We start from the raw sequence: 17,500 nt of genomic DNA, 5'->3' as shown, positions 1-17,500 counted from the left end.
GTTCCCTTCTCTCAGATGACTTTAGCTTGTGTCAAGTTGACATAAAACTGTCCAGCACACAGGGGAAAGTGATGGGCACCTCTTTGAAGGGTGTCAAAGAACCAGAAACAAATCTGACAAGAAAGAGCAGGCCAAGACCAGCTCAGAGAAGACCTGTCTCCAGGGCCTCTCCCAGCTTCTTCTCCATGTTTGTAACTGGAAGGGCCTCTTGGGTCAGGATTACAGCTTACTGGGAGAGGAGTTGGATTAAACAGAAGAATGGAATTTCCCTTCGATAAGGAAAAGCCAAAAATTAATAAATCAGCTGATTTTGTTGTAGTAGTTCCTATGGTTTCCTTTTCTGTACAAGTATTTTTTTAACTGAGAAATTACATAACAAAACATTAACATTTGCAGAGTACAAATTATCAGCTGATTATTTTTAGACCCAGTTTATCATCCATTTCAGATAAGAACCTCACTTGGTCTCACTGACCTGGGAGAAGGTGGGACGCCCCACTGCACATCGAGTCTTTCTTAGCCCTTCCTTTAAGGAATGCTGGAAGAAAGTTTAGGACTACTCTATCTGCTAACTCGGCAGGAGAGGGTCCTGTGTATCCCAGGATGCCGTGTACCCACTCTGTAGCCAAGTGACTTGAGCGTTTGATCCTCCTACCTCCATCTCTTCAGTGCTGGGATTATAGGAGTACACGACCTAGAGTGTGTGGACTGGGAATCCAACTCAGGAACTTACACATGGCAGGCAAACACCCTAACAACAGAGCCATATCCCCAGCCAACCTGCAAACTTGTATTGGCCTAGCAGCATGAGAGAATTCAGAGCTTTGCAGAATGTGGAAGACAGATTCAATTTGAGGTGAGGGAGCAGCACACAGGGGCAAGTGGAATAAGAGCCTCTGAAGTTCAGTGGCAGGGAGCCTCAAAGGAATATAGTAAGTCTCCTTGGGATTTGCTCATAGCCACTCCAAGCCTCCTTTTGTTTGTTGGCCTTTTCCTCTCTGGAGAAGGATCCTTTCCCAATCATTCCTGTGATTGCTGCTTGTCAGTAGACTGCTAAGACTGCCCTGTAACCATTTCTGGCACCAAGAAAGCATCACTCCAGGCCTATACAAGTTTTCTTTCTTACCCTTTATCTTCTGGATTGTTCAGCATAGGGCTTGTGGGCTATTTTAAGTGGCATCACAGTGAAGACTATACATGTCCTTGAGCATTGTGGCTGAGAACGAGATCAAGGGGTTGGCTTTCAATGAAGGAACACTGCAAAAGCAGACACCATTTTGACATCGAGAAAGGCAGATGACCTCAGATAGGCTGAGATAACGTGCATGTGGCCCCTACCACGCCATAGCATCAGCAGTACCTAGAAATTTGCTAGAAATATGCTGTAGCGTCTTACTGGATCAGAAACTCTGGAGTGAGCGGCTAAAATTCAAGATGTTAATCTTCTGAGAGGGTTGGATCTCTCTGTCTCTCTCTGTCTCTCTGTCTCTCTCTCTCTCTCTCTCTCTCTCTCTCTCTCTCTCTCTCTCTCTCTCATTTGTATTCTCATTGATTCATTCTCATTATCTCCCTTTCTCCTGCCCTTCCCTCACTCTCTTCCTCCCTTCTCCCTTCCCCAAGTTGAATACCTTTATACTGTAGCCCCATCATATCTATAATCATGTGGTATCAGCCACAGGTTTTCCTTGTTAAAACTAATGTGAATCTTAGATTTGGGTTTAGGGGTGTGTGTGTTCATTTCAGGTAGAGGAGTGAACCCAGCACCTCATAAATTTGGGGGGGGGGTGGAGATTGTGTGCGCGTACCATAACCATTTACACATTTAAGAAAGGTTGTTGCCATGTAGCTCAGGCTGGCCTTGAACTTATGATCTTGTGTCAGCCTCCCTAGTGTTGAGGTTACAAGTGTGCATTACCACATTCAGCTTTATACTGACTTTAAAAGAAGCGTTGAGCCAGGTGCAGTGGTACACAGCTATAATCCCAGCTACTTGAGAAGCTGAAGAAGGAGTTGGCCTCGAGGCCAACCTGGGCATTTTGATAAACATTTTTGAGTAGTTCAGACTCTTTGATAGTCTACAAGCGAAGATGAGCTCTTCCTCCCAAACTTGCTTAAGATGCTGCTGCTAAGTCATCTTTCAGCAGTTTGGTTGGTGTCAGTGCCCCTGACTTGGCCAGTTAAAAATGGCAGCTTTGAGACTCTAAGCTGACTTTAGGCACCATTGTTCTGGTTGAGAGGTAATACTGAAGTCCCCAGCCATGGAACTGAGACCTACTAAGATGGTGCCCCTGAGCTAACAAGAGGACACCGGGTAAATGGCTGCTGAGGTATGACACAGGCATGACTCATGGGGCAAGGACTCCTTCATTCTACCCTGAGAAATGTATGTTCAAGAGAGTTGACCCTTGTGGATAGACCACCCACAGGAAGCTTATCTCAGCTTCCCCTGGGCTGCCATTCCCAGTGCAGGGCCTGGTGATGCTGCACCAGGCATTGATGCAGTGAAACTGTAGCAAAGTGATTTCGTGGTGCACTTCTTACAACCCAGTTGTTTCCATTCCCCTTGGGTGTGGCATTAGAGCCTGATGGCCTGTGGCCTGCTGGCCTGGCTGGTCAGACCCAGGGCTGGAAAACTGTCTGTTGTGGTACTGTATGGTTCCATTTCCTCTTCTCTGAGATGGGGTGGGGGTAGCTGTGCTTTGGTTGTCTTTGTAGAAAAGGTCTCACACTCTATATAGCCCAGTTAAACTTGAACTTGCTATAAGCCACCATGTCCAGGTAATAGTAGAGTTTTAGTCTTTTGGTTTGGTTTGGTTCGGTTTGGTTTTTGAGACAGATTATATCCAAGGATAGCTTTGAATTCCTGATACTTTTGCCTCCTCCCAAGCACTAGGGTTCCAATGCTGTACCAGAACACCTGGCTAATTATAGTTTTTTAACCCTCTTACCTTGCAAAGTAAATATTTGGCAACAGGGCTGAAAGATGGCTTGATAGAAGAGTATATGCTGCTCTTACAGAAGACCTGAGTGTGGCTCCTCGCACCTCCTCTGGCAGTGCACTGTATCTGTAACTCCAGCTCTGTGAACCTGGTGCCCACTTCTAGCCTCCTTGCACACAGACAGATACACATATGACATCACTTAAAATAAAAATACCTTTCTTAAATTGGTAACTTAAAACTGTCTGCTCTATTTCTTAGGATTCGTTTTATATTTTTAAGATTAAGTCTCATTGTGCTAGCCTTGAACTCACAGGGATCCTTCTGCCTCTGCCTTCAAAGTGCTAGGATTATAGGCCTGAGCCACCAAACCCAATAACATGTTTCTCCAATGAGAAAGGACATAGTACAACAGGAGGTACTTCCTTCCATATGAATCCAGCCATTAAGTCTTTATCTTAAAGACCAGAAATACACTTTGCTTAGAAGAACAAACAAAACCATATGTGAAGATGAGCACATATCGAGTGTGAGACTCAGTTACACAGTCCTGAGTGACTGCGCTGACCATACTGGGAACATGTGAACACTTCCCAACAGGGAAGACTGGAAATGTCTATGCAAAATAGGATTGCCAAAGCCATCTGACCCTCATACAAATACAGTGGGGCCAATCAAACAAGGACTTGGTCCTTTCAGTGAGACCATGGCTTCTTGAGGCAAAACCCAATCAAGTTTGAGATGACAAACAGAAAAGTTAGTTTAAAAATTACTGCCCGCTAAAGAAAGCTGTTATGCTTCAGACCAGAAAGCTACTGTCAGGTTCTGTGCCCTGCTTATAAAAGGCACCCATTAAAAACAAAAATGTAAGGACCATATGTTGAAATAGACTGCATTTGCTACCCCAAGACATACTTTGTCAGAGAGATCCTGTTGGGAAACCTTGTGGTGAGTGCTGTAGTGAGTGTGGAAGCACCAGCGGTAGCTGTCAGTCCCAGATGCGCACCAGAGTGACCTGGGTCACTTTAAAGCTAGACATGCTTTATAAAAAGCTCCCCAGTGAGTTTCCCATGCTCCCTGGGCTGAGAGCCACTGTAGGGGAGGAACGCTGTGTTATCTCTGCAGTTGTTCATAGTAAAAAGTGTGCACTCATCCCTCCAGCCTCTTGTTCCTCCTAGAGGCCCCCTCACTGGTCACTAGGTTCAGAAGCACAGAGGGGAAGGTGGTTTCTACAGTTTCCACCCATGGGACCTCCAACAAGTAGAGGCTGGTCTTGTTAATTCTCTGCTACATCTAAGACTTAAAAGAGCCCAAAAACAGAACTGCATGTAGTGAGTGAGCATCTACACTGTGGAAGGCTCCTCTGTATGCCTGCCTGCCTGCCCTGCCTGCCCTTCCTGCCCTGCCCTGCCTGCCCTGCCCTGCCTGCCCACCCTGCCTGCTCTGCCTCCCTGCTGCCCTGCCTGCCCTGCCCTGCCTCCCTGATGCCCTGCCTGCCCTACCCTGCCCTGCCTGCCTGCCTGCCTGCCTGCCCTGCCCTGCTCTGCCTGCCCTGCCTGTCCTGCCTGTCTGCATCATTTGATCATGTTTATTCATTCTTCTGAATGCACCATGATGAATGATCTTCCTTTACCCTACTGGGAAGTATTAAGCCAGCATCAACTGCACTTCACTTAGAACTGCAGACCCTGCCTACCCAGTCATAAACCCAGCAAACTCTGGGAGAGTTCTTCAGAGTATGACTGTGCCAGAACACAGAGCAGATTATCTTGTCAGCTTCTGAACAAACCAGAAATCTGCATAACCTGAGACCAGCAGAATCCACACCTCTTCGGACCATGTGCGTGTGCTTGAGGGCTGCGGTTCCCAAAATCCCTGCATCAGCAACTGCTAGAGGGGTGACTTCCTCAGTGAGAATTGCGTCTGTGCTTTGGCCAGGCATGATGGCTCACACCTGTGATTCTAGCATTTGGGAGGCTGAAGCAGGAGAATTGTCACAATGTATAGCCAGCTGGGTATACATACCAAGATCTAGGCCAACCAGGACCTTTTAGGGATAATCCAAAAAGTCGTGCTTGGGCTAAATTTTTTTTGTAGAGGGCTTGCCTAGCATGTATCAAGCCCTACCCACTTCAGGCACTAACACTGTATAATCCAGGGATGATGGTGCCGTCGGATGGATTAGGGTCATCTTCAGCTCTGTGAAACCTGAGACCTTAGCAAAGAAATTAGATAATTAATTGGTTAATTAACTAAAACAGAGTACAACTGATCCCTCCAAGGGAGCCACACTTAGGCTTCAGGAATTCTGCCTGGGCCACAGAGATGATAAAGGTGCTTGCTTCACAAACCTGAATCTGCTCCCTGGAACCCATGTAAACATGAACATTGGGAGTCAGCTTCACTGGTGTCTGACTCTCAACATGGTAATAAGTGAAGTGACATCTGAGGAAAGCGGACTTGTGCTGTATCTCCTTCTGTCCCCACTGTTGCCCAGCATATGAACAGTTTGATTCTTTTCTACCGCATGGACAGACCTGAAGCACAATGCTTGGATGTCGTGGATACGCCTTCCAGCTCTTCTCACCTCGCTCTCCTACTAGAGCAAATGGTTTTTAAAGAATTCTTTTGTTTAACTTGCATGTGTGTGTGCCCATGTGCATGTGTACACACACACACACACACACACGGTGCCTGTAGAAGCTAAAAAAGGATATCAGCTCTACATCCAGGGCATCTGATGTGTATGCTGGCACCTGAACTCGGGTTATCTCAAGAACAGCAAATGCTCTTACCCACTGAGTCATCTCTACACTCCCTGAAAGACAGTTTTAACTTTTCTCAGTAGTACCTATTACACTCTTATTAGTCCTTCTTCCACTTTTATGTTTTCTTTACCCATCTTAGCTGGATTACTATTGCTATGATAAAACACCGTCACCAAAAGCAAGTGGAGGAGGCAGGGGTTTATTTTATTAAACTTACACTTCTATATCACTAAAAGAAGCTAAGACAGGGATTCACACAGGGTAGGAACCTGGAGCTAATGCAGAGGCCATGCTGCCTGCTCCTCATGGCTTGCTCAACCTACCTTCTTACAGAACCCAGGAATGACCACAATGGGCTGGGCTCTCTCCATGGATAACTTGGAGCAAATAATTTAACCTCTCTCTTGACTTCCCTGTAAGGAAGGAAGAATAGTAGTGGTGCTGCCTTATTCATGCATTGTTAAATGGGTAGAGGAACGCCCAACGGTGTCCATTTTAAAAGTAATTTTAATTCATAATGTTAAATAATACATATAAACTATTTTATAGTGATAAAATAGTACATGATACATGATATGCACATTGGCTCCTATAATTGATTCACTAGCAATTTTAGAACAGTAGACATTTGAGACTTTTTATAGTTGCCTTTGAATATTGCATACATGGCTTTATTTTCCGTTAGTCTTAAGGCTCTTCTATAATACAAGGGACCTTCCCAAATGTATTCCCCTCCCAGCATCCTGGAGAGAGCAAGCTGCTCCTGCATGCCCCACCTGGAGTTCAGGAGACCATACTCTACCTGGGACATCCCTACAGATAACACACCACTCAGAAATGGGCCGCCGGGCGTGGTGGCACACGCCTTTAATCCCAGCACTTGGGAGGCAGAGGCAGGCGGATTTCTGAGTTCGAGGCCAGCCTGGTCTACAAAGTGAGTTCCAGGACAGCCACGACTACACAGAGAAACCCTGTCTCGAAAAACCAAAAAAAAAAAAAAAAGAAATGGGCCAAGCAGTTCTGCGTTTTAATTACATTTGGGTTTATTGGTTTGGTATGGTTTTCTGAAATAGGCTCTTTCTGTGTAGCCTAAACTGGCCTGAACCTTGCTATCCCCCTGCCTCAGCCTCCAGCCTGTTAGGATCATAGGCAAACACTACCAGCTTGGCTCTTATGACATTGTATTTATTTATTATTTCATGCATATGAATGTTTTTCTTGCATATATGTATGTGCACTACATAAGTGCCCGGTGCCCTTGAAGGTCAGAAGAAGGTATTGGGTTCCTTGGACCTTAAGTTGCAAATGGTTGTGAGCCACAATGACTGTAGGTGTTGGGAACCAAACCTGGGTCCTCTGCATGAGCAGCTCCTGCTCGTGCTCTCTAAGCTGTCTCAGGAGCCCCTTTAAAGGAGTGTATCTCCGAACCATGTTTCTGACTTCTGTTTAGTGAAATATTGTCCTTATAGTGCAGTAGGTGAAGAGGGTAGGATTATCCCTGCCAGTTTACTAAAGGACATAGTTCTACCTTACTTCAATGCACCCAAAGCCAGTTCGTGTCTGACCAGCCCTTCCATCCTTCATTCCTGGATGTACTGAGAGTACACGTGAATAGACTTTCTTTTTTAAATCTTCACAACTAAAAAAACAGAACGTGAAACTTAACAGGTAAACACGGGGTATACGAATTATACCAACAGAGAGAACAGGCTGACCTAAGTCCCAAATACAAGGCAGCTCCCCTCTCAGTAATTGTAGAAGAGGGTTGTGGCTTTTACTAACTCTGGATCAGGATCTAACAGCAAGGCCAGTAGCCTGGTGTCCAGAGCAAGAGAGGTTAATGGCCCCGCTGGATGAATAATGCAGGATATAAGAATATTCTGTGTTCTAAGTTAAGAGAGGGTCAGATCTGCCCATAGCAGTACAGCTAGAACAGGAAGGGGAAACCCCTTGTGACGGACAGGAAGTAGAGATTTTCATCTGAAGAAAACAGAGTAAAATAACGATGTTCAGATGCCTACAGGGTTATCATGAAGAAGGCAGAACTAGGCCAGTGAGTGGAGTCCTAGAAAAACCTGTGTGACAGTTAGTTGTACTAACAGTGAAGTGTGCTGTCTCCTGAGCTTCAAGTCACCACAGGATCCAACCCAGAGCCTCTGGTGCATTACAGGGACCCAAGACCTGCAGGAAGACTAGACATTTACCCTGGGCACTTCTGGGGCTTTCCAGTTAAGGTTACTCGGTTTGGATTTGTTGGGTGTCCAGAAGTGCAGGAGCCCATTTTCTGAGATGGTTCCCATTCTCCTGTATCCTTTTCTGGAAAAAAAAAAAAAATCAAATGAAATTACTACTTCTTTCTCTCTGCTTTTTTACTTCTAGCTCTAGAGAGTCTTGGCTTCTGGGAAGATGTGAGAAGAATTATCCTGGAATCAGAGCTGATTATGGGGTTCCCCTGGACCTTCAAGGTGCCAGGCTTGCCCCAGTATCTGCAGAGCCTTACCAAACTAGCCATCCCTGAAGTGTGGGCGTCGCTGGCTGAAGCTAAAGGGCAGGCGACTGCTGTTCCTCTCTCCTTCTCTCAGCTTCTGAAGTCTTCCTTTCCTGAAGTGCGCTTGCTAGCCCTAGACACCTTGCTGGAAAGGGCAGCGTCCTCTGAACAGGAACAGAAGGAGCCACTTCCTCTGCTCTACAGTATGGGAGAGGAGTTCCTACTGCTGGCAATGAAGGAAGACCACCCCGGATGTTTCTGCAGGGTAGGCTCTCTGTTGCACTGACACCCCTCTGTCCCACATCTTGGAAACCACCAGAAAGATACAAATGAGGAGAGCAAGTCAGGCAACAGACAGTAGCTTAAAATCCCAAAGAGCAGGGCTCTCTACGTTGCTTGGCTTTATGCTTTATGTATAGAAAGAGCCCTAAGATGCCAGTGATACTTGTAAAGTTTTATTGGTCATAGGTCAAGCCACTCTGTCTTTAGGAAAGATCACTGAAAATTAGCTGTTGGGGTGGAGAGATAGCACTGTGGGTACTGCTTGCCACACAAGCCTAAGGACCAAAGTTCAGATCTCTAGTACCCATGTTAATGCCAGCTGGGTATGGTAGCCCACCTGTTATGCCAGCACTCAAGGGATAAAGATGGAGTCCCTGGGAAAGCTGGATGGAGAGAGACTGGCCAAACAGTGAGCTCCAAGGGCAGTGGGAAACCACAGAGAATGGTGATGGGAAACAACCAATGTCACCTCCATTAGCTACACACAGAACAGGGCTCTTCTTCACTCACACATCTCTTTACAGGCAGATGGCTACCTGAGAAGTTTAGTCCAAATGAACATGAAATCTCAGATATGAATGAGGCTGGGGCACAACCGAGCTACAAGACCAAAGGTCCAAAGGTAGCCTGAGTCCTTAGAGAGGCCCCATCTCAAAACTAAGTAGTAGGAAAGGGAGGAGGGAAATCTGCTTGCTCTAGCATGTGTGAGACCATACAGGCTTCTAGCTTTGATGTTAGGTCACCAAGGACCCTCACACTTCTCATTGTTCTACCCTGACTCAGTTTCTCTAAGATGTTAGAAAGGAAAGAAGAAGTCAGTGAAATTTGGGGGCCTTCTGAAAATAGATTCCCCCTTCCTTGTTGTTAAAAGTGATCTTGATTTAGGAGCAGTTTCTTTATCGTATTTCCTTTGATTTGACTTTGTAGGTCCTAAAGATTCTCTATCACTTGAACCCCAGCGAATGGCTTCCCCAGACAGAGCTCTACGCTCACCTCTCCCCAAAGGAGTTCCTGACGTGGAGTATGGATATTGCTTCCAATGACAGGTTTGCCCTAGGGCTTTTGCGAAGTCTTGGCAGACTACACCTCTTCAGTCATCAGGCAGGGAGCCTGCTCACTGCGCTCCCTAAGAGCTCAGATACTGAGCTTCATTCTAAGCCTCAGCCTAGGAGCTGGGTTCTAAACTCTACTAAGGAAAGTGGCAGGTTTTCACAATAGTAATCAAAAAGTACAAGCAGTTGTGCAAGCAGGGAAAGAATTCACACCTACAAAGGTCATGGACTAGCCACATAAACATTTGTGCATAAAATATGTTAAGTTTGGGCCTGGGGATATAGCTCAGTTGGCTAAGTGCTTATCTAGCATCAGCAAAGCCCTAGCAGAGTCCTGGTACCACGGGTAGCACGGACCCATAATCCCAGTACAGATGAGGTGGAGATGAGAGGGTCAGCAGTTCACGGTCAGCCTTGCCTACATAGTGAGTCTGTGTTATAGGAGACCCTGTCTCATCTTAACTGTACACTTGTGTATGTGGTAATTAGTGAGGATTTGGGAGTGTGCATATGTCTGTGTGTTCATTTTGTTCTATTTTCCAGATCTGAAATCCAGGGAGTAGCTCTGAAGCTTGCCTCTAAAATAATTGCCTACCGTGTACAGAGTTGTGAGAAGGTGAGGCTGATTCTGTACCTGTCCTGAGGTCTGGGGTTTTACCCAGAGCATGTCAGTAAAAGGTAACAGCCCCAGCAGGCAGAATCATAGTGACTCCATACAAATGTGGCTTGTGCTGAAGTTTGCAAAGACTCTGACCTTATGCTTTCTTCTCTCTTGTTTTAGCCATTTCTGACTAGAAGCCTCTCAGAGTGACAGTCCCCAACACACATATGTTGATTGCTTCCTCCCCATTTCTGTAGCTAGACTGTATTTTAAGAGGAATAAGCAAGTCAGTTCTGAGAATATTTAAGATTTCAATTTATAAGCTAATAAGTCTGATGATATATTACACAGGCTGAAGGTGAGGTAGGTGCCCTGCCTACTGTGTGGCTGAGCGGTATCTGAACCAGGTTCTATGTGTGCACTATGTGTTCTATGTGTGCACAGGTTCTATGTGTGCACTACCTGTTCCACATGCCCTTTGAAGGTGAAATGGAGCCAAAGGAAGCAAAACAGCTTCGTGGGAAGATGCTGTGAGACAGATACATACATACCTAGGTGTGTATGAGAGGCATAGGACCAAGGCTCAGCAAACTTGCTGAAGAGGGGCAGAAAGAATGTAAGAGCCGCAGGACACGGAGAAGGCAGGGAAATCCCATTCTCCAGACACAACACATCAGTATAATCCCAACCCCCCAGTAGCTATGTCTCTCTGCATAGCAGGTCCTCTCAGCAGTCCAGTGAGGGATGGGGAGGACTCGGTCCCTTGAGTCATGGCGCTGAGGACTAATGGACTTGGAGAAAGTAGACCGAGTTTAAGTTGTGTAAGCTCTACAGAACCCACCAGACGCCAGTGGAGAGTTTGAGTACTAAGACCACACAGATGGTACTAATCAAGCCCAGGGGACTGCAGAGAAAACAAAGCACAGGTGTGGGAGAGTGGCAGGGAAGAAGGGAGGGCACAGGACATGGAAGGAGATGGGGGAGGGGGGCAGGAAGAATGCATTATATATATGTCTATAAAATTATAAAGAACACATCTTATTTAAAAAGGCAGACAATACCATCTCAGGATAGTAAGTAGACAGTGGCCAGCCTGCAGTACAAGCACCTCTTCTCATTGTGCTCCTGGGTTCTGCATGATCACAGGGATGCCAGCACCAAGACACATGCTGGAGATTCAGAGATGCACAGGCTATCGAGAGAAAGAGACTGCTGGGCCACTGTGACAAATGGCAGGACTCAGAACCCAAGGGGAAGAAGTGAATTCTTTGGGGCAAGATTAGATTGCCCAAGGCTGGGCCAGGGTAAAACCCTGGGGTTAGCATTAGCAAGCAAGATTCCTTGCCTCTGTCATTCAAAGGCATGACCAGAGATCAAACCTAGGTCACAGGAGATACAAAAATGTTTAAAATAAGAAAGTAAAAAAGAAGAAAACAGTGTTTGGAAGGTTAAGAGAAATATGATGAGACATGATTTATTTTAAAACAGTTCAGAGGTCTGGGGCTACTGCTCAATAGCAAAAGTAGCCTAGCATGCACAAGTTCCTTCCCCAGCACTACAACAAAACAGAAGCCTACCTGTCATTCCAGCACTGAGGCTGAGGCAGAAGACCACAGAGAGCACAGCTACACAGAGAGATGCTGTCGTAGGACACAGACAGCAGCAGCAAACCACAATAAACCCCAGGTTCTAAGGCAGCAGTCTAGACAGCAGAAGCAGAAGCTCCCAGAGAGACCAGTCTACAGTGCGCTTCACCATTTGCCTCCATAGCCAGCTGCTTGGACCTTGAATGAAGTATTATCCCATAAAACTGGAAACATTTTCTAGGGAGAGAAAAATCCACAGAGCAGTAGACGGACATGGAAAAACACTAAAGCTCTGGGGCGGGAGCTGGCATCAGCAGCTGAGAACCTCAGTTCAGATCCTTAGAGCCATTGCCCCAGAGCAATCAAAGAAATCAGCAGGCTCATGTGGTACAGGTAGACAGTCACCTCCCTGTAAGTGTCTTGGAACACTGCTCTCTGGTTCTCTTATGGAGGACATCATGAATGAAAGACATTTCTTTCTCCCACTTTTGAGACTTCCCAGAGACGGCCTTTTCACTGCTTAATAAGACTGCAGGCATGGCAGAGTGTGGCACGTGGTGAGAAGGTATGAAGAAAAAAGGGAGCAGACAGGCAAACAGATGGGAGAATTCATTTGTACAACAGAGCCGCTCCTGTCATGATTAGCCCAGCCTGGAGACAGTAGCATTCATTTATCTGTGAATGTTATGAGGCCCCACTCTCATGACTTCATACAGCATGTCACCACAGCAGCTTGATTTCAACATGACCTCCAAAGTGTACCAGGAAGTAATTTGCATGGAATGAGAATCTCCTTTCTAGGAAAAGTGAGAAATGAGTATAAGCGCTAAAAATAAACCAAATGCCACAACACGGAGTACAATATTATTTGACCTTGAAAAGGAATAAATAAAGTTTAGAACCCTTAATCTGCTGGGTGTGGTGCTATATACCTGTAATCCCAGCACTTGGGAGGTAGAAGGCAGAAGAATAAAGAGTTCATGGCCAGCCTGTGCTATATGAGACCCTTCTAGAAGAAAGGAAACCATCAGTGTAAAAAGAAGCTGCTCGAGCCGGGCGTGGTGGCGCACGCCTTTAATCCCAGCACTCGGGAGGCAGAGGCAGGCGGATTTCTGAGTTCGAGGCCAGCCTGGTCTACAAAGTAAGTGCCAGGACAGCCAGGGCTACACAGAGAAACCCTGTCTCGAAAAACCAAAAAAAAAAAAAAAAAAAAAGAAGCTGCTCACAGAAAGAAAACCACATAGACTGAGGCAGAGCCACAGAGCCAGAGAATACAGGGTCAGGGCTAAAGGGACCGAGGATGGGGAGTGCCAGGAAGAGTGCTTGGAAGTTAACAACAGAAGAGAAGTCGCTGTTTACTCTGACCCTGACATCACACAACACACAAGTCAGCAGCATCACGGAGTGCCACAGACACCTTCATCTTAGGTGTCAGTCAAAGTTGCAAAAGAAAATTGTGCATTATGTACCAATAAAGCTCTTGTTACTGGCTGCCTCCCTCCCTCCTTCCCTCCCTGTCTCTTTCCCTCCTCCCCCTCTCTCTTGGCTAGTCCCTTTCTCTCTCTTCCCACTCCCCCTTCTCTCTCCCATGGTGACTTCCCTGGCCTCAGTCCTTGGGGCCAGTGAACTCGCCTGCCCAACAGTGGCTTCCCAATAAACCTGCATTTAATATAATAAATGAGTTCTTGTTGCTGAAAGCAGAGCTTTGCTCCAAGTGGGCACTGGAAAGTTGCTGCTTCCTGGGGCTGCAGGTGCAGCTTGATGGAGCCCTTCCCTCCTTTTGTGTTCTCAGAACAAAGATTCACTCGCCCCTGAGCTGAGGCAGTGGGTCCAGCTCGTTGTCTGGTCCTGTGGAGACCATCTTCCTACTGCATCTAGACTGGCTGTTGCTGAAGTCCTCACAAGCACCGCACCTCTGTTCCTCACCAGCCCCCAGCCCATTCTCGGTAAGTGTGCTAATCGAGGCCCCTGCACCCAACTCAGCAAACAGAAAGAGACACACATACCAGGCTGAAAGAAGGGGTGCTTAGCTAGGTGCTGGTGGTGCATGTCTTTAATCCCAACACTCAGGAGGCAGAGGCAGGAAGATCTCTATGAGTTTGAAGCCAGCCTAGTCTAAGAGCAAGTTCCAGGATAGCCAGAGCTACACAGGGCTAGAACCTTATCTTGAGGGGGCAGGGAATGATGTCATATGTGATGCCTTTACATGTTCCAGGGCGTTTTCTCTGTGTGGTTTATATTCTGAGTATTTCTTAACAATGGCTGCTTTTCTTCTTTTTCTTCTGTCTTATCACCCAAGCCATTCTACATACATTTTATCAGAGCACCCATGAACTTTGCAGTCTTTCCTATCTGTAAATCTGACCCTTTAAAACCCATCATTTGAGACAGTGTCACTATGTAGCCCAGGAGAACCTTGAACTTGAGAAATTCCTCCTGTCTCAGCCTCCCAAGTACTGGGATTCTCAGTGGACACCAACATGCTCATGAGTGGGTTCCTGCTGTCTCAGGCTAGACCTACACACCCTTAACATGGCTCACTAGGCCCTTTCTGTTTCATCCCTGGCCTACCCACCCTTCCTCAGGCCTGTTTGTCCTCATTAGGGACCAGCTCTCCATAAACAACCCCTGCTTGATTGACTTGTTTGCCTTTCAAAACTCCGCCTCTTCCAGGAAGCCAGAAAGGACTTCCTTAAAAGACACCAGGAAGTACTTTCCTGTAATCTCTGTTGTGCTAAGGTTGACTTGAGGCTTCTGTCTGATGTCCCTGCTGGGCTGCTGGGTCCCCTCACTACTGAACTTAGCTTGAAATCAGTCGTGGGATAGAAAGGGCACTGCTTCAGTCAGGGTTGTGCAGCTCTCAGCTGACTTCTGAACTGGGTTCCTCCCTCCTCGCTGTCACTCCGATACCTAGAGAGCAGTAACTAGGAAAAGCTTCACACCAGCAATACTGAGGAGAGCGGAAAGCCTTGGAAGATGAAGAGCACAGGGGGCACTTGCGTAACTTTTGTATTGTGCTGCTTTGGAGTTTGTTTTGATTTATAAACATAGTTAAAGGAAAACCAGGAGCACAGAGCCAGCTCCACACAGACCCTGCCCTCTTCTGCATGTGGACTTACTGTGAGGAGCTCACTCCCGTCAGCTAGTCACTGTCTGTCTCGCTCTGCTTCGTCCACATTTGCCCTCAAGCATCAGGTAGGGCCAGCCCCAAGGAGCTTTCAGCTTTGTTGTGGGGCTGAGGAAAGAGTTGTTTTTTAGGTGTTGACACTGAAGTGGAAGATGAACCTATGACGGCTCTTGTAATCAGGTCCCACGAAGTGCCTGGTGCAGCCTTTGTCTGGGAAGTGACATCATCCGCAACCGTCCTGTTACAACTTAATCGCTGAACCGAGAGCAATAGGAGAAAGGCTAAAAAACTTTGGTTAGGGCAGGCATGGTGGTCCATACCTGCAACTCGAGCTGCTTGAAAGGCCAAAGCCAGAAAAACCAACCTAGACAACGTGGTGGTAAAACTTCTCTCTCAGAGGCAGCTTGTTCTCCTCTTGGGTCAAGCATTCTCAGTAAGGGCAATGCCATCCTGCAGCACATTTTCCTGAACAACTGGTTGCTCTGACACTCAAACAATAAAATGTGTGTATAATGACCTGAAATTGTTGTGTGGAATTGAGTCTTGTTCGTGTTAGCTGCTGGTCCTGGGGATGCCATGATCAGCAGAGGCCAGTGGCCCACATGCACATGAAGAACTGCAACCAGCCAGGTTGACGTGGACTGAAGAGAGCAACTTCAGGGTTCCAAGGCCCTTCTTTGTAAGACACAACTCAAGATGGACTCCTTGGTGCTACAGGCCTGAAGTTACAAGCTACAAGCCTTTAGGAGGTAGGAGCAGGAGGATTTTAGGAGTTCAAGGCCATCTAAGGCTAATAGCAAATCTGAGGCCAGCCTGGACGGCTAGTAACCCAGTCTCAAAAGTTAAAAAATAAAAGTGTAGGGTCTCTAAGGAGGAGTAGAGGTTAAAGCCTGATCTGGGAGGAGGGAGAGAACTACTCCAGATGGCACTGATGGGGGGTAAGGGAGCCACTCAGACCATTGCCTTTAGAGGCATGGGTGATATTTTGTCACTGCCTGCTGCCTCTCTCTCTCTCTTCTGAAATATGTCCCTGTAGCCCATTCCCATTTCTTCCTGCAGCCACTGGGCTTGACTCTGACCTCTCATTAATCTACATTCTAGATGTCTTGCCCTTGGTGCTGCTCGGAGCACCTTCTGCCCTTCCATCTGTCCACAGCAGCACTATGTGGAAACCTGCAGATTTAGTGCTGAGAGCCAACAGTGGCAGAAATGGGCCTCAAAGACATGAAACTAAGGGTGGCCCTTTTTCATGTGCCTTCCCTACTTGTGATTCTTGTCCCCAAACACATTGACACTTTGCTTTCCAGAATCGGTAAGTTCTCACAGTCTCTTAAATCAGCATTAAACTCGTTTCTGCAAAGTGCAAAGCACACGTTGGTTTGTTGTTTGTGTTTGTTTGTTTGTTTGTTTGTTTTGAGACAAGGTCTTGCCATATCACTCAAGCTGGCCTTGGATTCACTGCATAGCCAAGGCTGGGATTTACTAGTTAGTGCCCCCAGCCTTCAGTTGTTTTTCTCCCTGACACAGGGTCTCATTATATAGCCCTGGCTATCCTGGAACTCTATATGTAGACCGCTGGCCTTGATCTCACAGACATCTACCTGTTTTCTAAGTGCTGAGATTCAAGACATGAGAAACATTCTTACTGCGTGAATCATGACTCTGGAGAGAGTTGCCCGGAGCCTTATAGGCCATCAGCCCTTCTGCAGTGCCTAAGGCTGGTTGACTACAGAAGGCTTCCCTCCTCCCTCCCCAGCAGGGTCCTTTCTGTTCCACTGTTGTTCTGATCCTCAGGTCTTCTTGTCTTACAATAACACCCTACATCCCAAAAAGAATGTCTGTCGCTTCTTCATGAACGTCTCCTCACACATGAGCCTGAAGCAGTGTCACTGCATGCTTGTTGGTGGTAGTGCAGATGACATGAATTCATTCCCTCTGGTTTCTTCACAGAACTGCAGGACACACTTTCTCTCTGGAGGTGTGTTCTTACCCTTCTGCAGAGTGAGGAGCAAACCGTCAGAGAGGCAGCCACAGAAATCGTGACAACAGCCATGTCACAAGGAAACACTTGCCGGTCAACAGGTACTTTGTTCTTCACCTTGTATCATATACCTTATTGCTCTATAACCAGGGCTGGCACACTTACCAGAAGATGCCATATAATGGATATAAGTTTTGCCTAACCATTTAGCCTCTTCCTCAACCTTATCATTGTGATGGGAAACAGCCCTGAAAAGCCACAAGGCATTGTGATGCTATAGGACAAAGTATTCTTTAGCACTAGAAATAGGAGGAAAGGCTAGGACTGTCACAGTCAGTGGGAACAAGATGAAGTGCCCAGGCTTTAGCTTGATCTTTCCACATTGCAGTTCAACTGTTGGGAGCCCTCCTCCTTCACACAGTGCCATGGACACCAAGCACTTACGCTACTCCCTCACCATAGCACCTTCTCCTGCCCCACACATAGCTGCCTTCTGTGGAGATTTGTAGTAGGAACTGGTGATTCTGGAAGGTCCAAAAGAAAATTAACTCAGGGTACTGGTAAAGATGGTTTAGTGGTTACGAGCACCAACTCTTCCAGAGGACATGGGTTTGATTCCCAGCCAAACACTCATACACAAGATGTGGGGGGAGGGTGGAGAGAGAGAGAGAGAGAG

At 46.7% G+C, this 17,500-nt stretch overlaps 1 protein-coding gene across 2 annotated transcripts in view; it reads left to right on the top strand.

The window, feature by feature from the left end:
* Positions 1-17,500, top strand: part of Thada (THADA armadillo repeat containing) — a 276,549-nt gene that overhangs the window by 229,207 nt on the left and 29,842 nt on the right. Inside the window, exons 32-36 of one of the 2 annotated variants that reach the window (XM_029471015.1) lie at positions 8,087-8,460; positions 9,405-9,523; positions 10,073-10,145; positions 13,509-13,662; positions 16,794-16,925. In XM_029471015.1, coding sequence (XP_029326875.1) covers positions 8,087-8,460; positions 9,405-9,523; positions 10,073-10,145; positions 13,509-13,662; positions 16,794-16,925 — 852 coding nt within the window. Of the gene's footprint in view, positions 1-8,086; positions 8,461-9,404; positions 9,524-10,072; positions 10,146-13,508; positions 13,663-14,974; positions 15,621-16,793; positions 16,926-17,500 lie in introns of those variants that run through there. The other variant, XM_029471016.1, reaches the window with a different exon arrangement.

This window comes from Mus caroli, chromosome 17, assembly GCF_900094665.2.
Source record: "Mus caroli chromosome 17, CAROLI_EIJ_v1.1, whole genome shotgun sequence".
Taxonomy (NCBI): domain Eukaryota; kingdom Metazoa; phylum Chordata; class Mammalia; order Rodentia; family Muridae; genus Mus; species Mus caroli.
Note: the sequence above shows the minus strand (reverse complement) of the source record. Positions and strands in the feature narration are given on the sequence as shown.